Source organism: Bombus vancouverensis, chromosome 6 (assembly GCF_051014615.1).
Source record: "Bombus vancouverensis nearcticus chromosome 6, iyBomVanc1_principal, whole genome shotgun sequence".
NCBI classification, from domain to species: Eukaryota; Metazoa; Arthropoda; class Insecta; order Hymenoptera; family Apidae; genus Bombus; species Bombus vancouverensis.
The window spans coordinates 16,185,625-16,207,016 of NC_134916.1; the positions used below are offsets into that span (position 1 = coordinate 16,185,625).

At 34.1% G+C, this 21,392-nt stretch overlaps 2 protein-coding genes across 3 annotated transcripts; both read left to right on the forward strand.

Moving 5' to 3' along the window:
- Positions 1–229: 229 nt before the first annotated feature.
- Positions 230–4,648, forward strand: LOC117157730 (coatomer subunit alpha-like). The gene is made up of 5 exons (XM_033335985.2): positions 230–408; positions 577–1,801; positions 1,878–2,825; positions 2,904–4,058; positions 4,138–4,648. The coding sequence occupies exons 1-5, from the start codon at positions 329–331 to the stop codon at positions 4,372–4,374; spliced, it is 3,645 nt and encodes a 1,214-aa protein (XP_033191876.1). The 5' UTR covers positions 230–328; the 3' UTR covers positions 4,375–4,648.
- Positions 4,649–6,277: 1,629 nt separating this feature from the next.
- On the forward strand, positions 6,278–18,817 carry Hcf (Host cell factor). 2 transcript variants are annotated; one of them, XM_076619650.1, is made up of 7 exons: positions 6,278–6,843; positions 7,684–8,391; positions 8,449–8,600; positions 8,676–11,579; positions 11,658–11,885; positions 11,959–12,340; positions 12,432–18,817. In XM_076619650.1, the coding sequence occupies exons 1-7, from the start codon at positions 6,675–6,677 to the stop codon at positions 12,560–12,562; spliced, it is 4,674 nt and encodes a 1,557-aa protein (XP_076475765.1). In that variant the 5' UTR covers positions 6,278–6,674; the 3' UTR covers positions 12,563–18,817. The 2 variants fall into 2 exon arrangements, with proteins under 2 accessions (XP_076475765.1, XP_033191875.1); XM_033335984.2 differs by having other exon boundaries at positions 6,279–6,843; positions 8,449–8,594.
- The last annotated feature ends 2,575 nt before the right edge of the window (positions 18,818–21,392 follow it).

Genomic DNA, 21,392 nt, shown 5'->3' on the forward strand with positions numbered 1-21,392 from the left:
AATTGGGATTCAGAGGTGAAGGCCAGCCTCTTCTTTCGGTTCATACAATATATTAAAAAATATCTATTACAAATTTTAAGCAGACGATTCATTTAAATACAAAGAAATATAATTATAGTAAAAAAATGTTCAAAATTTGGAATAACATAATTTGATAGGATATATATTATACGATAAAATAAATGTTCCATTCGCTATCTATACATGTGTATGTATTTCATGGCAGCGCTAATGACGTCGTGACGTGTCGCGATTCGTGACAAATTTGCGAGGCTTAGAAGTGAGGAATGGTTCTTTAAACATAATTTTGTGAAATACTTACTGAGAGATGTTAACAAAATTTGAGACAAAATCTGCTCGTGTAAAAGGGATCTCTTTTCATCCAAAACGTCCATGGGTGCTTGTAAGGTAAACAATAAATATTCTCCGTGTCGGTTAGCTATTGAGTTATTAAAACAACCACATACAGATGTTTACATTAGGATTATTAACTCTAATATAATTCGGAAAATTCTGCATTGTTCTTGAACTATTAAGAAACTCAGATTTCCAGAAATATTATGTATTCTGTTACAGTTTACACAATGGTATTATTCAGTTATGGGATTATCGCATGTGCACTTTATTAGATAAATTTGATGAACACGATGGACCAGTTCGTGGAATATGTTTTCACAATCAACAACCATTATTTGTATCTGGTGGTGATGACTATAAGATCAAAGTATGGAATTATAAGCAAAGGAAATGCCTCTTTACTTTATTGGGGCATTTAGATTATATTAGAACAATTGTATTTCATCAAGAATACCCATGGATTTTGAGTGCATCAGACGATCAAACTGTTCGTATCTGGAATTGGCAGAGCCGTGCTTGCATTTGTGTCTTGACTGGGCACAATCACTATGTCATGTGTGCACAGTTTCATCCTACAGAGGATATCATTGTTTCGGCTTCCTTAGATCAAACGGTCAGAGTATGGGATGTTTCTGGATTAAGAAAGAAAAATGTAGCTCCTGGTCCAGGAGGCTTGGAAGATCATTTAAAAAATCCTGGAGCCACAGATTTATTTGGTCAAGCAGATGCTGTTGTAAAACATGTCCTGGATGGACATGATAGAGGTGTTAATTGGGCATGCTTCCATCCAACATTGCCTCTGATTGTTTCTGGAGCAGATGATCGTCAGATTAAAATGTGGAGAATGAATGATGCCAAAGCTTGGGAGGTTGATACTTGTCGGGGACATTATAATAATGTCTCTTGTGTTTTGTTCCATCCTAGACAGGACTTAATTCTCTCAAATTCTGAAGATAAAAGTATCCGCGTTTGGGATATGTCTAAACGTACTTGTTTGCACACATTTAGAAGAGAACACGAGAGATTTTGGGTCATCACAGCACATCCTACATTGAATCTGTTTGCTGCTGGTCATGATTCTGGAATGATTATTTTCAAATTAGAAAGAGAACGTCCCGCATATGCTGTATACGGAAACGTTCTTTATTACGTGAAAGAACGGTTTCTTAGAAAATTGGACTTCACTACTTCAAAAGATACATCTATTATGCAAATCCGAGGAGGTGGAAAGACACCTCCTTATAGCATGTCGTATAATCAAGCTGAGAACGCTGTTTTAATCTGTACTAGATCAGCTAATAATGTCGAAAATAGCACTTACGATCTATATTTGATACCGCGCGAAGGTGATCCAAACACTGATGCCGATGCGAAGCGGGCTTCGGGTGTCACTGCCATCTGGGTTGCCAGAAATCGTTTTGCGGTGTTAGATAGGGCGTATTCGGTATGTATTCAGGGTGAAACGTTATCTTCTTTAAAATAACGAAATTTTATAAACATTTTTTGATTATTTATCGCAGTTGGTCATTAAAAATTTGAAGAACGAAATTACAAAAAAGGTGCAGATCCCAAACTGTGACGAAATATTTTACGCTGGTACTGGAATGCTCCTTTTACGTGATGCTGATCAAGTAACGCTCTTTGACGTTCAACAGAAAAGAACATTAGCCGAAGTAAAAATTTCGAAGTGTAAATATGTCGTGTGGTCTAGCGATATGTCTCACGTCGCTTTACTCTCGAAACATAATGTTAACATTTGTAATCGACGTCTGGAATCCTTGTGCTCTGTACACGAAAACACTAGGGTAAAGTCGGGAGCTTGGGACGACTCAGGAGTGTTCATTTACACCACTAGCAATCACATCAAATATGCAATCAACAATGGTGATCATGGTATTATACGCACATTAGACCTCCCGATATATGTAACGCGAGTTAAAGGCAATCAAGTTTATTGCTTGGACAGAGAATGCAGACCAAGGATTCTTCGAATAGATCCAACTGAATATAAATTTAAATTGGCCTTGATCAATAGGAAATACGAAGATGTTTTGCACATGGTTCGTAACGCAAATCTCGTTGGTCAATCTATAATTGCATACTTGCAACAGAAGGGATATCCCGAGGTTGCTTTGCACTTTGTTAAAGATGAAAGAACAAGATTTGGCCTTGCCCTCGAATGCGGAAATATCGAAGTCGCTTTAGAAGCCGCGAGATCGCTTGATGAAAAATCCAATTGGGAAAGCTTGGCCCAGGCTGCCCTGTTACAAGGCAATCATCAAGTTGTCGAAATGTGCTATCAGAGAACTAAGAATTTTGAAAAATTAGCGTTCCTGTATCTTATAACTGGTAATTTAGAGAAATTACGTAAGATGATAAAAATTGCAGAAATTAGGAAAGACGTTTCTGGGCAATATCAGGGTAGCTTGTTACTTGGCGACGTTTATGAACGTGCAAAAATATTGCGTGTGGGTATTTATATAACTCAGTTTATATTCAAATTTTTCTTACTCCCACGACTTATTTTTTACCGTTTTATGTTACAGAATTCTGGTCAAGCTTCGTTAGCTTATGTAACTGAGAAAATTCATGGTATATCATCTCCAGAAGACGACGTTCAATATAGTTCTATGAGTGAAGAACTTTCTGCTCTTGAACAAGGAGCAGAATATCTTCGACCTCCGGTACCGATTCAACAGGCCGAAAACAACTGGCCACTATTAACAGTATCAAAAGGTTTCTTCGAGGGAGCGGTCATGTCGCGTGGAAAGAGTCAGGTAGCTGCTGCGTTGGCTCCGGAAGACGATAACGCTGTACCTGCTGAAGGGTGGGGCAATGACGAAGAGTTAGGAATAGACGAGGAGGAAGTTATCGAAAATGAAAACGTTCCTGAGGGCGAAGAAAGTGCAGGATGGGATGTGGAGGACGTAGATTTGCCGCCGGAACTCGAAACTCCAGTGGCTGCGACGGAAGACGGCTATTATTCACCGCCAACTAAGGGAATATCACCAACTCAACATTGGATAAACAATTCGCAATTCGTTGTAGATCATGTACTAGCTGGATCACTAGAAACAGCATTTAGATTGCTAAATGATCAAGTTGGTGTAGTTGAATTTGAAGCATATCAAAGTCTTTTCATGAATACATTCGTACGCGCTAGAACATCATTTGCGTCGTTACCCAATATACCCTCTTTATATGGATATCCTCAAAGAAATTTGAAAGATACAAATCCAAAAAGCAGTCTCCCTGCAATCGGATTGCATCTTACCGATTTAGTTCAACGACTTCAAGTATGCTATCATTTGACAACTGGCGGCAAGTTTCCAGAAGCGATAGAAAAATTGCAAGCGATTCTACTCAGTGTGCCATTATTGGTTGTTGACACGAGGCAAGATATTATAGAAGCACAGGAATTGATTCAAATTTGTAGAGAGTATGTTCTAGGTTTAAAAATGGAGACTGAAAGGAAAAATCTACCTAAAGCTACTTTAGCTGAACAAAAACGAATCTGTGAAATGGCAGCCTACTTTACACATTGCAATTTACAACCTGTTCACCAGATTCTCACTCTAAGGATAGCTGTAAATATGTTCTTCAAATTAAAAAATTACAAAACTGCGGCTTCGTTCGCAAGAAGATTACTTGAATTGGGACCTAAACCTGAATTAGCACAACAAGTTAGAAAGATTTTGCTGGTATGTATACTTTCGTGTATATTAACCATCTCACATAAAGTACAGGAAAAGATTATTACCGCGTTTCTTTCTTTTTTAGGCTTGCGATAAAAATCCGGTGGATGAACATCAATTAGCGTACGACGAACATAATCCTTTTTCATTATGTGCAAGCACGTTTGTTCCAATTTACAGAGGAAAACCAGAAGTCAAATGTCCATTATGCGGTGCAAGTTATTTACCTCAATTTAAAGATACAGTATGCAAAGTTTGTGAAGTTGCACTAATCGGAAAACAATGTATCGGCTTAAGGATAAGTCCTGTTCAATTCCGATAAATTTTTGATATTTTTATCGTTACGGTTACAAATAATACAGTATATTGTAATACAATATCGGTGTCTTGTAATTTTTCAATTGTATTATAGATAAAAAATATGTCATTACAAAAGATATTGTAAATATGATGAGAGATAACTTTTAAATATTTCCTCTATTACTTTATAGAGAAAAAGTTTGTGTAACATTATTGTTATTAATAGTATTTCATACTGGAACAGTAGACATGTAAATTACATTTTAAAAATACGCAATAAAAGTAATAACTAGAAATGTTTTTAGTCAATTGCTTTTTATGTTATTTTTATAAAGGGAGATACAAGCAATTTAGTTCTCAATTATAGTATAATTCACATTATCTTTATTGAGCAATTATGGTTGAATGATGAAGAGAATATATTAATTATTTTGTACAGTGCTGTAACTTCAATAATATTAATGGTTATATTTAAGACGTACAAGCAATAGCTAAATCTTGTTAAATGAATCATTTTATTGAACATATGTAAAATCCTCAAATAAATGCTGGTTGGTAATGTCAGAAATGAGTAGGGTGACCGCCGATGTTCATGGAAGAAATTCAGCCAAACGTGTTTCACAAATTACCTACTCTAGTGGTGAAACAGCCCAATTATACGCACATTTCTTCCTCCAGCATTAATAGTAGGAGAACCGTGCATATGCAGGCAGCTAGTGGCAATTCAAAAACGAGTGATACAACGCTGCGCTATACCATGAGCACTTATAACATTTTGATCGTCATTTTCATATGAAAAGAGCTGTTTTAGCTACATTTTAAGAGCTTTTCGAAATTGAAAATTTCGACGCCCCGAAAGAATTTTTCCTCAAGATATAGGTTTTGTTTCAGAAGAATATAATTTTGTAAGAAGTGATATTATCTCGATAATTCTTGAAATTTGAGATCATTTCTCAAAATTTTCAAAAGTTGTTTCGCGATCTTTTTTTATACTATTCGTCTTTAAATTTCGCGTGTTCTTAATTATTTCCTGATTTCATTTTTTGATTTTTATATGATTGGATAATGAAAACGAAAAGTAACAACATTGTAAAATGCTGTTAAACTACTCTGACTTATGCAAAATCTGTTTAAATACATTTTATATAATTATTTTATAATAATCATTTCCAAGAAGATGGTTGCCGCTGTTATTCTGTGATTATCCTGATTGTTGTTTCTGTAATCAATGCAAAAAAAGCAATTTATTTCTAATATTTCATTAAACTTTTAAGAAATGTTTATTTTTTGTTGGCCTTACCCTTCGCTGATGTGTGGTAGGAATGCACATTTCCCCTCTTGTCGCGAATACGCATGTTTCTCCTATCAAGATCACCGAAGAAGAAATGTGCGTATAGTTTGGCCGCTGGCCGCTAGAAGCCTATATTCCTAGCGAGCATTTTTTGCCCGACTTTTTTAACATTACATCGGCGATCTCTCTAGTCATATCTGGTAATATATGCGATTGTAGGACAAATTTCATACAATAGTGCATTAAATATATAGTGCTCGCTTGTACGAATCACAAAATTATGGACGGTAATATATTCTTACAGTAAATATTACAAATTTCTTATCACATAGTTATCATATCTAACAAATTTGTATTATGATTATCTAGGGAAATCTGGATACATAGGGAATTCTTTTGTTGCGTCGTTTTTTGTTGGTTTGTGAAATCTTTAAAAGTAACGAACAGATAAACTTATTTTACAAATATTATAAGAAACTGTACGGAATAGATTTAGATTAAAATATAACATTAAAAAACCATTATTTAACTATAATAATAATTTAGTAGCGTGAAAAATATATTCGGGGGTGGATCATTGATGAATACTGAGTGAGCACACTAGAAGACATGAAATCAGTGCCGTAAACATCGTGAACGTAAATACACGGTGTGCGTTCTGTGTACGTGTTACGTTACAGACGTCTTCTAAATCGCGTAGAATTTTCATGATTCCCACCGAAAAAAATTCATCTGACTTTATATTTGTATGGACCATTTTGTTAAGTCAAATTAATTAATAAAGAACAATAGCCGAAGGTAGGTTATAATCAAGACGTACGATATTGACAGTGCTAAGAATATCAAGAAGTAGTAAGTTCTCGTTGGGTGTGTGAACCTTCGAAGTTATCCAAACTGTTGTATCGTGGACATCGAAGATAGAAAAGTTTGAAGAAAAAGACACACTATCATTGAAACCATCGGGCGTTGCACTGCTCTAGGGGTAACACGGTGGGTGCATAGCTGCGCGGTATGAAAAAATGATGTGATCGATGGTCATCATGGCGGCACCCATGCTAAAGTGGAAGCGGATCACAAATCCGTCCGGACCCCAGCCAAGACCTAGGCATGGACACAGGGCAGTTGCTCTTAAGGACCTTATGGTCGTTTTCGGCGGTGGAAATGAGGGCATTGTTGACGAGCTTCATGTCTATAACACGAGTAAGTTGCTTCCTTGCTGTGCGTCTTTCGCGCCGTTCTTGATGATTCCCGCGATCCAAGATGGCGGCATACATTGACAAAACGGTCACCGGCCGGATCATCGTGAAAACCATGAATTTTGTTTATGTCAGATGTCTTATTATCATATGTTCCATATACATTAAATGTACCTTTACTATACGTGTCTTTATAAGTCTTGTTTGTTAGACATTGGGTTAATTTCATGCGTAGAATTAGTGCGATCTGTCATTTTTCATGTTTATACGCACGGGAGCGGCCATTGCTGTCTTATACGCCCCACCACGATATGCAACGCGCCGCGTTTCCCGTCATTCCACGTTCACGCTTCACCCTTCCTTTTCTTTTTTCTTTCTGTTCCTATTTCTCCTCCCACTCTTTCATTTTAGGTTTTCACATCTTTACCATATCATGAATGCGTATAGCATTTCTTTTACTATGTTGCCAACAATTATACGCATGCGTACTGTAACGAATATTTTGTACTTAATTTTGAAATGTTTCCCTTAGTGATACTATTCAAGTTACTTATATGACATAAAGATAATAAATATAATAATATACCTTAATAAAAATGTAATTCTAAATATATAAATATAAGATTTTTTATATTATAAATATTTAATAAATTTAACATTATTTCTTAGTTTTTAAGTTGATTAATATCATTCTATGAATTTATTTAAAAGTTTTGTTTACAAATAAAAATTATATAAATTTCTGTAACATATTCAAATAATTAAAGATTTTTTAATTCATTACAAATGTATATCATGTACTGAAAAATTTTTTCCTACTTATACACATTATTACTTTTTGCAGCAACTAATCAATGGTTTGTACCATCGACAAAAGGTGATATTCCACCTGGCTGTGCTGCATATGGATTTGTTGTTGATGGAAGCCGTATTTTGGTTTTTGGTGGTATGGTTGAATATGGAAAGTATTCAGATGAGCTTTATGAACTTCAAGCAGTTAGATGGGAATGGAAAAAATTGAGACCCAGACCACCGGAAAATGATTCCCCACCATGTCCTAGATTAGGACATAGTTTCACCCTTATTGGTAATAGAGTCTTTCTTTTTGGAGGACTGGCTAATGACAGTGAGGATCATAAGAATAATATACCAAGATATTTAAATGACCTATATACCCTTGAACTACTTCCTAATGGAGGAACAGTTTGGGATGTACCACAAACAAATGGGCATGCACCACCACCTAGAGAGTCTCATACTGGAGTGTCTTATACTGATAGTAAGACAGGAAAAACCTGTTTAGTGATTTATGGTGGTATGAGTGGCTGTCGTTTGGGTGATTTATGGTATCTTGATGTTGATTCAATGACTTGGCACAAACCAGTGGTTCATGGACCTATTCCATTACCCCGTTCTCTTCATACTGCCACTTTAATTGGTCATCGAATGTACGTTTTTGGAGGATGGGTACCACTTGTTGTTGATGATGTTAAAGTTGCAACACATGAAAAAGAGTGGAAATGCACAAACACGTTGGCTTGTTTAAATATAGGTAAGTTGATGTTATATTTGTTAATGCATGATTTCGTAATTGACAACATTATTTTAGAAACTTGGACATGGGAACAGTTAACAGTTGATACTTTGGAGGAAAATGTTCCTCGTGCACGTGCTGGTCACTGTGCGATTGGAATGCATAATAAACTTTATGTGTGGTCTGGTCGAGATGGATATCGCAAAGCTTGGAACAATCAGGTTAGGGTTAGTCCTTATAATTTATTTTTAATTCGAGAATGCTTTTATCTGCTATAAAATATGATTTACTTTTATCCTCAGGTTTGTTGTAAAGATTTATGGTACCTCGAAGTCGGTAAACCATCTGCACCATCGAAATTGAATTTAGTTAGGGCTAGTTTGCAAGCACTGGAAATTCAATGGACACCAGTTCCATCTGCACAGTACTACATATTGCAAATACAAAAATGTAAGCCTTCAGCGACAACTGGAACATTTCCTACAGTCAGCACTCCAGCAAACACAGCAACACCTACTACGACATCGGCAATGGTTACTCTTGCAACTGATTCTGCTACATCTTCACCTGTTACTGCTGCTCCTGAGCTTCCACAAACTCCAACCACTATTAGACCGTCCATACCTCCACAAACTCCGGTCCGAGTTCAGTCAACTGTGCAAAGCCCAGTTCAAAAACCAGTACCATCACAAAGCGTAACAAAACCATCGAGTCCATTGACACCAAGAGTAGCCGGAAATCTTATCAGAATTCGTTCTCCCTTAGTTACAACGACGCCAACAGCAACTACTGCTACTGAACAAGCTCCAACTTCTAATACTACAGTGGCAGGTCAAACACCAGCTGCTATGTCAGGAATTGCTGCCTTAGCAGCAGCAGCTGCTGCTACGCCAAAAATAAGCATGAACAATGTACCAATTCTTCCACAAACTACAGCTAATACAATTAGGATGAAAAATGTACAACCAGGCCAACAAATACGTTTCGCTGCCCCTGGAGCAACAGTATTGAGAACTGCTTCACCACAACAAAGTAAACAAATTATCCTACAAAAACCAGGGCAAAATATATCTGGTCAACCCCAGATAGTACATCTTCTTAAAACAGCACAAGCAATGGTAGCAACTGTGCCTAAAGTAAGCCTCATCCCAGGAAAGACTGTTCAAGCAACAGGTGCAAAGCCACTTAATCAGGGGGCTAAAATATTGAGATTAGTAAATCCGAATACTGTACAGGGATCTAAAATTCTTACAACTATGAAAACATCTAACATCGTTGCAATGAGCAAAGGGCAAAATATTAGCGGTAAACAAACGATAATGATTACCAAACCTGGTGGTAATGGTGGATTAGTTGGCCGTAATCAAATAATAGTAGTTACAACGGGATCTAATTTAAGAACTATACAAGCCGTAACTACATCCCAAGCTGGCAGTGGACAAACGGGTAATATTACCACACCTGTAAATGTTTTACCCTTATCAGCTACTAATCACGTAACAAATCAACAAGGAGTAAAGATGATCGTTGTGTCATCTGGTGCAATGGGTGGTGGCACTACTGGAAAACCGATTACTATTACAGTTCCAGGCCAAGGTGGTGTTCCAAAAACGGTAACTATTACAACTAAAGGAAGCCCACAAGCTATCTTTAATCCTGGAAAGAGTCAGATTGTTACCATGCCACAAATACAGAAAACGCCAGAGACTGTCACAGTATCTGGTAAGCCTGTAACATTACAAATGTCTGGAGGAATAGGTGCAAAAACGGTTACTCTCATGCCTACAAGTAGCACAATAGTGACTACTTCAAGTGCATCAGAGACAATAGATACAAGTAAAATGTTATTTGTCCCATCACAAAAACAACCATCAGCTTCTTTAGCATCTACATCTGATGGTCCTGCTACCACTGATGCAGCATTAGCTGCATTAGCTGCAGAGGCAGGTTTAATAGATCCAGTTCAAGAACCTTCTGGTGATTTATCATTCATGGTATCTACAGATGATGGTGGAGCAGGAGATGGTAAAATGGATGAAAGTTGTAATGGTGATGAAACTACCACAGCAGCTGCTTTGGTTTCTCAAATGGGAGCTGGTGAATCAATGCAAATTGATAGAGATGGTAACTTCTTAATTCCTCAAGTTGATGGTCCAGCAGATCTTCTTCTGTCTGATGATGACGAAGAGAACGATAAAATTGATTTAGCGGAAGATCCGGTGTTGGAGAACCAAGAAGATCCACAAGTTGTGGACTCTGTAAGTATGGAGCAAGATACAGATGCAGCACCAGTGGAAGCTGTTCATATGGACGAGTCTTCTATAAAAGATCCAGAAACTTTGTCAGAAGGAGCATCTGAACTTCCTGTTTCTACAAGCGCTGCAGAAGATATTCCAGTAGATCCAGAACCTTCCATTGATGCTCAGCCAGACGAAAATGACATACCTATTGAAGTTTCTAATGAATCAGAACCAGCAAATGAAACTGATATGCAAGATATGAATGATGCATCAGTTGAAGAAGCACAAATAAAACCTGAAATTTCTAGTATGCAAGATCCAATAGAAGCTTCATCAGAGGAAGCATCCATGCCAGATGCTATGGAACTGCCAGAAAATGATGAAAGTGAACAGATTGAAAACAATGATATAAAATTAATGGCAGTAGATACATATGCTTCTGAGTCTGAGAAACCATCTGTTCCTGAACATTTATCACCTGAAGATAGTTTATCACAGCTCTCTCAAGAGGAAACTCAAGTTTTAGAAAAAATTAAAGATGAGGCTGTGGAGCCACCAATGGATCTTCCTGAAGGAACTCCAATGGAAACATTAGAGGACAACGATGAACCAATGGTTACAGATTCTTGTTCAACTTCTACCACTGTTAATATTCCAATCACAACATCCATCATGCAAATAAAATTAGAACAACCTGACGAGCCAATGAAACAAGCAAAGATTCTTGAACCGCCAGCACCATCTGTCAATAGTATTAGTATTCTTGAGAAGGAAATGGATATTAAAAAACCAGTAATTCCAATGAAAGTGGAAATAAAAGACGAACCTATCAAAAAAGAAAGTTTGAAACAAGAAAAGATGAATGGCACTAGAACAGAAAATGGAGATGATTCCACGGCATTAACTACATTGGCTACAGCTGCCTTAGTTTCGGCAGAACAACCAATAAAAATAAAGGCTGAACAGGTAAAAGTGCATATCTTAGATTACAATTTGCAGCTAACTTTTTTCGTATATAAGTGATTTTTAACGTTTTTTTCGTAGACTGAAAAAGAGAAAAAAGAAGAAGAATGGTATGATGTAGGAGTAACACAGGAATCACGATTTACTGTACAACATTATTACTTACCTAATGACGAACCTTTAGATATAACGCAACCATTAACTATGGATGTTTTTGAAGGAAGAACAAAGGTTCCTTTAGAACAGGGAACCATTTATAAACTTAGAATTGCTGCTGTGAATAGTTGTGGACAAAGTGATTGGAGTGAGGTAAGTAAAACAATTGCAAGTACGGACATTAAAATAAAGATATATAACTTCATGTAACATCTTTTTATTTAAGGTATCGGCGTTCAGAACATATGTCCCGGGATTCCCCGGGGCACCTAGCGCTATAAAAATTAGTAAAACGGCAGACGGTGCTCATATTTCATGGGAACCACCACCTAACAGAAATGATGGACCCATTTTAGAATATTCTGCCTACATAGCAATGGCGAATACCGCACCAAATAATAACGGAGAACCAAAGACAACGGCGTCGAATTCGAACCTAACATTTACAAAATTTTATTGCGGTACAAACAATTCTTGTTCGGTATCTAATAGTTCCCTTAGTGCCGCTTATGTTGATACTACTCGAACACCGGCCATAATATTTAGAATAGCAGCACGAAATGTTAAAGGATATGGGCCAGCCACACAAGTTAGGTGGTTACAACAAGGTTAGTTATATTCTTTTTTCTTGAAACAAACTCGGTAATTTTTAGTAATGGTATTTTATTAAAAATTATAAAATATTAATTTTTATACCAGCATCTGTAGCGTCATCGGATCAAACTAATTTTATGGAGAACAACCCTCAAGTGAAGAGACGTGGTGTAAATATACGCTTACAAGCAAGCTCCCCACAGAAGAAGGTGAAACTAAAGAGACCAAGTAGCTAACTTTTCGTGAGCCTGTTTTTCCTTGACCTTTTACAGCCCAAATATCCAAACAGCGCTATTCATTATTTAATTTCCGCTGGTACACACGCCTAACAACGATAATGAAACAGTATATTCTTCGAATAAACGACGTAACATGCGAGCAAATGAAAGAAATGAATGCACGATATAGAGCGATGGAAGAGGTATCCATAGCTATATTGAGGTATAAACATAAGAGTTAAAAAAAAAGTATTTTAAGTGTTCTATATACGAATACAAGGTCTTTCTATACTGCGTTTTCTGACTCACCGTTATTCTCCTATTCCTTCGCGAATGCGCGACATTTTCTGTAAAGATAATACGAGTACTGTTAATAAATGGCAAGGTGGTTATTTTCAAGTTAAATAACTTTTTCCACGTTTATAAATGCGTTCCATAATAAGCGTCGTAACATACCGATGATACTTGCATCAACACTTGCATCACTTTTTATGGTATATAATTTCGTTTAAATATTGACCACCTCCATTTTTATTTTTTAATAGCTGAATTTAATTTAGCTACAAGTTGTAATAAAACAATGATGAAATGAAGTAGTCATTTAATTTGTACGAAAGCTTTGTATTTAACAAATGCTTTGTTCGAATTTATTTTAAATTACTTGTATTTGAAAATCTTTTATTTTTACTCGGATATATGTACGTACAGTTTTTCTAATATGAAGTGGAAGTATAGAAAGCTTCCTATTATGTTTAAATATTTATTGTAAATACTGTAATTGGAAATATTTTCTTTTAATTTTATTTACAATTGTATTTGTTGAAATTTTCTCGAAATTTTGCAGCGCGATGCAAGTATAACGAAAATTTTGTTGATATCATCTTTTTCTGTATAGAATATCGGTGCTACATTTTATTCTCATTACTTTTGTTACTGCCAATCGCAAAAACAAAATATATAATCAACATAAAGAGAAAGGAGCACGTAGTGTAAACTTCTTTTAAATACAAATTTGCTTTGAAATTTTGTTATTTCTTTCAACAATAAAGCAGAGATATTTTATTAAAAAAAAAAAAAAAAAAAAGTGGGAAAATATAAGTTCGTAGAAATGCACGTATTATTCGTGAAAATTACAACTTGATTTCGAAAGTGTTGATATTTTGAAAAATAAAGAATTTGAACAAAGTTAATATTTTTATATGGCAACAAAATAATTATTTGGATAGTATATCATTATAATATATTATGTCTAATAAGAAGTTTAATCTTTTAAGATATTGCTAAGTCAAGGTATTAGTATAAAAGAAATTTATAGAGAAAATAAATGAAGCAGTCATACATTAATTTGTTTAGGGAAGTCTTCAGTTTTTTTTGAGCATAATATATTTTAACTGAGATACTGAAGTAGCTTTTAAAACAGTGGTTTGTAAAAACCAACGATTAATAGATTACATTAATAATCAATTGATGTGTGGTTCACACACGATTAGGTGGCTTGGGGCTATGTTGAATCTGTAATAATTTAAGCGCACACTTTATTTTTAGATTATCAATACAAACTTTCCGTTATCTGCTTGTAGCTTAAGCATTAACATAGCGTTTTAAATCCCTAATATGTTATGCTAAAAATTTACATTATTAATATTTTATAAACTAGCATATTCAAAATGTGTTAAAAGATCGATAAAACGTTTAGAACTAATAACTTTACATTAATTTGGCGTATTATTTTCATCCATTTTCATTCGATAAATTCCAATCTTACATAATTCATATTATCCAGAGTGTAATCCATTAGGAAACTATATTTGACTATGCGAGATTATCCTCGATAACTATCCGATAACGTAAACTATTTCTACGAACAATTGATAAAAAGTTATTAGTTCTCTTATCTTGTTTTATAAGTTCTGTTAACGAAAAATGACATTAGACCATATTAAAATATAGGTTCAAAGTTATTATAAATATTCTGAAAATGAAATATTTTGAAATGTATGTATACATGGTATGATATTCTGTTCTATCCAAATGTATTGGAACGATATCCATAATATTCAAATATATTAGAAGAAACTATGAATAAATATAGAAGAAAAAAGTATCTTACATGAAATACTCGTTATTTCACTGTAGCAAACTTTTATAACATGAATGTGTACTTACACTGTAGATACATGCATCTCCAAAACTAACTGTAACTATACTAAAATTACTAAAAAAAAAAAGTACGTATTAAACTTCATTTTATTATACTAGTAAGAGTGTTACAATCTATCTGTATTATATACCTTGAACTTGTGTAAGCAAATTTATGAATTATAAATTTTACAGATTCTTCTTCTAAGTTTGGTACAGACAAATTTTAGATATTTTATTCATTATTAATTGGGATGAAATAAAAAATTTACAAATAACGGAAAACGTAATTATACGTAAACTTATACTATAAAAAGTATATTCTATTTCTACCTATATTGTAATATTGCTATAAATAAATTTCGATACGTTATATTTCAATATTATATTCCGCGTGCTGCCTTTCTGTTAATCACTCGTATCTTTTGGCAGTAACGAAAGCGAATATTACATATGCACTGTGTTATCATCCTCCAGAGTTAATTAATTGTAGTAAACAGGTCAAGTGAATGAATACCATACCAAGACTTTCGGATGTAAATCGCGTACCTTTTTAATAAAACGTTAATGAACTGATAATTACGTTCGTTCGAAGCAGGATCTACATCTAAAGATCTTAGATGGTATCGATTGCAAGGACGTGAGAAATCTGAAAGAGATCTAGAAAATAGAGGAAGAAAGATCTATAGTTAAGGAATTACAGATACAAACAACTATAATATTTTCTTTTCTAGCGCATGAAATATGCTTGAACCAGTCTTTGGTTTTTTCGTAAACAAGCAATTGAAAGTAAACTGTAATGAACAAATTTGCTGTACTGTTCTGACGTATAAGAAAAGAGAAAAGCAAACGGCAATGTCAGACCACGATTTTACCACAGACTCTTTCTACGTGACTACATCTGAAAATCACACGACGCGATTGCAACGTGCAAACACGCGTGAAGGATAATCAGGTAGAAAGCGAATTGTACACGTTAGAGAGAAATTGAACGAAAGGACGCTGCAGCGAAGGTTTAAGAGACCTGCACTTTACGGTGAAGTCTTATAGGAATTTAGCGTGATTCACGCTAAAGAAACTAGTACTGCACTCAACCTGCAATCGTACTAAGTAAGATATACTTGTATTTTTCGATGGAATTTCGTAGTCTCGAAGCGTAGCCGCGGGACTACGAGAAATTTTAGAACTGTGTTTTAGTGATAAAATTCGCATACGATTAATCGTTACCGTCTAAAGTACCAAAAGTTTTGATTTGGTAATCGAAAACATTGTATACGAGAAGAATAATTCTAAGACTCGTATAAACAGTTTCAATTTCGAAGGCCAATATTTAATTAAATAAGAGAAAATTGGAACGCTGTTTCTTCTCGTGCATATCTCTTGAAGATTCGTCGAATTTTGTAATTTACTTATCCGAATAATGTCACACGTTTAAGCTACACTTAAGAAAACAACTTAGCGTGCCTAATCGCAAGGTCAGTAAAAAAGATAAAAAAAAGTAAAAGAAAAGACGCTAAACAACGTTTACAGATTGTAATTTTATACCTCGATATAAATTTATATTCGTACCGTCGTTGCGAAACGAGCATCATTAACGATTAAAAGGTCAACACGTGTCATAGACGAGAATATCCTACTTTTTAATATTTAATCGCACCTTTTTATAGGATTCGTTATTCCAAAAGCCAATTTTACACATATTATATCTGGTAAGGTGGTACCAGAATCGACGCGAATAAAGGAATTAGCAACGTGTGATTTTACGATATCAAAAATCGTTTCTTCCATCGATGAACTTTCATATGCATACTCGCACGCGTTTATGTTTTTATGACGTCATAAAGAAAAACGTTCTGACTTCCACTTAAACATTCTAGAAGCTTGATATAATCGGCGACGAAGAACACGCGGGTTCATTTACGTGCTGGTTAGTGCAGTATCTTCTTCCGGTTATATCTTCAACCATCATCCGACATCCGACTTCGAGCGTCCATCGCTTTCTCGTAATCGTACAGCGTTCATTAAATCGATAATAACAGATCTAAATTTTGTATCTGTTAATTAATAGAAATTTAGTTGATCGAAGAACGCAGAAGAGTTCGGTTGGTCTGTTCCTTTTTTTAAACTTCGTAATATCGAGAATAACGGAGAGAGAATGAAAGCGGACAATGCGAGTTTCCGTATAATAATTCTACGGTATGCGCGAACGATTGTGTCGTACGATACATGTTTCTGGTTAATCAGGTGTGCTGCATCTTGTGCAAATAGAACAAGGACGAGTAAATTTTTGAAACGAGCCGAGAAGAGCAATACCGTAGAGACATCCTATATTCCGCTCACTGTATCAACCGATGGAATGATTAAGGATAAAAATAAAACAAAACGTGGTATTTATGTACGCGAGGATCGACATAGAGTTATTCTTAGTAGGTAGCACAGGTGTGATTGCATTCTATATACATATATATAGAAAAACGATACCTTTTGTGATCTTAATTTTCCTTTTGTTGAAGAAAGAAACAAAATTCGTTGTAACTAAACGACGGATAAAAACGTTGACAAGTTACCGATTTTTCGACAATAGTCTAAGGAGGACATTAAATGCAATTCTGTCGAATAGTTTTCACAGAAATTGCAATATTTCGACGTATCTCGATGTTAATTATCACGTGTCTTGAAACACGTGGATCCGTCGTCAGTAGAAATTCGCGCAGACGAGAAATGCTGCGATATTCTTTTCGTTCGATACATGTTAAAGAACTTATTAATCGACAATTATGCTGTTTCGAGAGGAATGCTGTGTAAAATAACGTCGTGGCTTCGAAACACTCCATCAAATCACTAATTCTAATCAAAAAAGAAAAAAAGATCTATTGCTCAAATACTCAACTTCGCACTTCCTTGTGTTCAACTAGATTTTACGTGATACGTGTGTAATATCATTGAAAAATCGATCAAAAGGGAATACAGTAAAAAAGAAAACGACAAAGAGAGTGGGAAGAAGGAAAATGGAAAAATCAATCTATTCGTTCGACATCGATTAATTTCGAAGCAGCACGATTTTCGAAAGTTTTAGACTATATGAAAGGAACAATTGAATGGAACGTGTCCCGTGTGTACATGTATGTATGTAAATACGTACGAGTGTGCGGAATACTAACATACGACGTTTGCAACAATAGATTATTTTTCCACGTCTAGCTCGAATGTTTCGAACCTTCGACGAACATCTGTAAAGCTAGATTTAGGACGTAATGAGAAGTTGGTGATCGGCAATTCACATGTTTTGCATAACGATGATATACAGGTGTCCGTGACTGAATTGTCCGGTGGGGCACATATTACATTTATCATATATTTTATTTTCCTTCAGACGTACAGGCGTAGTCACTGAACGTGAGAGAGAACAGTAACGATGTCTATGATAATAATTATAATTTTCGTATATATACATTATGGATCGTTATTTTCTTTTATAATTACGGTCGCTAAGAAATTTATAATTATGATTGTTAGAATGAAATGAAAAATGCGTACAATTAACGAACGAGACTAGATAATAAAAGGTGATAATACCAACATTGGATGGTTCGTATTTAGTTAAAATTTAATTAGAATAAATCTATTTTAATACTGAATCTATAAGATTGAAAAACTTTTTTATTTTAATCATAACTATATAATTACTAATCAAATTTCTACGTAAAAAAAAAGTAACGATATAAAGTAAACGATCTGAGAGTATACAAGAATTATTGTTAGCAATGGTATATACGTAATTCGTATAAAGATATCGAGTTAATTGTACTGGAAGGAAGTATACCTTAAAATTTTAATATTGGCAATGAATTAACTTACGCAGGAATCGCATGCTTGTATCATCTTCTCCTTTATGTTATTATACGATCGATTAGTTGAAAATAGTTTTGCCAGTTTCTTGAATTTTTCAGTAAATCGTGTTACGATGAATTTGGACGTCGAGTTTCTGTGAGTGCAATGTCTCTTGGCGTTTCGGTTCATTACGTGATCGCGCTATTTTTCACTCTATTCAGCTATAGATTCTCTTCAATGGTAGGGTTAACTAAACATATATTATATGTAATAAAGAGAACAGAATAAATGTATGTAAACTTGCGTGCCTGTGCACATTTATTCACAACGTCAATCCCGTACTCTTGACTCCGAAATTCTTATTTTTTCTGGATTATCAATTTTACAATATTTACGAAATTTATTTCTTTCTCTTACTGTTAGACGATCAAAATCCCATGAAATACCATGGAATTCTAATTATTCCTCTCTTAATGCTCTTACGGGCTCTCTTAATGCCTCAAATGAGAGCCCGTAATCTTGTAGCCTGATAGAGATAGTAACCTTTTACGACTACTTGGCTATAGCTGTTTTAGGTTTGACAGAACAACGAATGATTTTAAAGGCTGACTAGGTAAAAATGAATATCTTAAATTATATTTTATATGATTGATTCTTTTTCATAATATTTTAACTAACTATTTTAACATCTTTTGCACGACAGAGATCAAGAATGAAGATATTGCGAATAAAACTATCAACAAGTTCAGATTCATTGCTACAAAAAACTTGCAAGAAAAAAATGGTAAAGGTTACAAAATTACGAAAATTTGTTTAAGATGCGGGAAATATTTATGCGGCAAATGTACATTTGATAATAAGATAATTTGTAAAAAATGCAGCAACGTTGAATAAGATATATCTCTGTATAAATAAAAGTGTAATTCCATTTAAGTCTATAATTGAAATTAAACAAAAGTAAATTTCGACAAAATTTTATAAAAGTTCATCATTTTATATACATTTAGTTATAAATTAACCATTATTTAAGTTAAATCATAAAAACTATTATTTTTTTAATCACCGGTTATTTTGACCGGCCACGGTAGGAATAGGTATACACGAAGTGTCGGCAGGTTTAGTGTTAAGAGACAAGAAGCTTGTCACAGAAATAAAACAGTACTCGTGCAGTAATTGTGTATATAAGATCAGTGTATTTTTCATGCATCTATTCTCAGACTTAAATCAGGTAGCTTCCTAATAAGTATTTTGTACTGCTTATCTACTTAATACATAGGATGATTTAAGATGTGACTGTGTGTGAATATAAATAAATTTTCATGTATAACATAAATATCTTATTCTAAAGTAAAAGTATTAAATTGAATATCAATAGTAAAAAGGCTATAGATTATGATCTTAAATTATATTATCATTCTCATTTCTAATACAAATTATTAAAGAATATAAAGAGGATTTATTTTATTCCATTATGTTTATAATATTTGCTCTTACATTTTATTCTTGCATTTATACCAACATACATATTAAAAATCATTTTAATATTAAATGCTTTGAATGCATTGTACAATATTTTCTTGTATTTGTATATTTACAGTTATCTATACAATATAATTAAATAAAAAAAAATATTGCATAAAATTATATTATTACAATGAGTAAAATTAATTTGTTTAACTCCGCACATTTATGCGTTCAGAAACAGTTGCCAAAGAGAAGCGTTTACAAAAAAAAATTACAAATGTGATAAGCATAAATGTAATAGCTAAATCGACAGTAACTAATTCAACGAAAATATAATTCCAATAACGGATAATAGATCACGAATTTTATAAATACGAATAAGTTATTCGAGTCATTATTCACAAATAGAAAATAAATTAATTAGTAGGCTGCAAATTTGTATGCATTTATGGGAAACCCGAAGATACAAAAATACGAATTTGCATAAATACATATCCGTAGTATATTAATTAATCATTGTCTGATTTGTGTACGATTTCGAGGACTATTTTTTTACGCATCATATTTTTCTAATGCAAATCCCCAATATTGAGCCAAAAACATCCGTTGGTACCTGAAAAATTCGTTCACAAAAATTTTTCAGGAAAGTGCCGTTTCAAGGGAGAATTGATTGACGGAGGAGGTTCACATGACATCGTTTTAAGAACGAATTTCTCGGGCCACATGATTGTGCAGTCTTCTCTTTTATATTATATACGATCAATTAGTTGAATATAGTTTTGTTACTTTCTTGAACCAGTAATCTTTCAGTCAATCATATTACAATGGATTTGAAAGTCGAGATTCAGTTGGGTTCATTACGCTATTTTTCACTCTATTCAGCTCTAATAGGATTTAGCATATAAAAGTTCCAAATTCCTATCTTTCCGATGTCCTTTTGTAAATTTTAATTAAAATATAAATTTTAATAAATCCAAATTTTACACAATTTATAAAATTAATTTTTTAAAATCGTTGTTAAGTAATTGAAAAAAGTATTTATTTATTTTTTTAACTCTCATTTGTAAAATAATTTTCTTCCAAATATTCAAACGAAACATGAACTGGACAAAATGTTATCGAAGTAAATATTATTGTAACTTTCAGTTATGTGAATGTCCTCTAATCGTCGTGTGTCCTTCGATTCCTGGTTACACTGCGAGTTAAGATTATAGGAGACAATCTCATAAGGATACATGAAAATAAAAAAGCGACATCCTGTAAATAGTCGTACCACCTGTTTTACATGTATTCGATAACCTACCAGCCAACTCGTCATTAAATTTAATGAATATATTTTCTATGTATACATATATATATATATAAAATATGATCATGCGCTTGGAACATATATTTGTGCATGTACATATATATG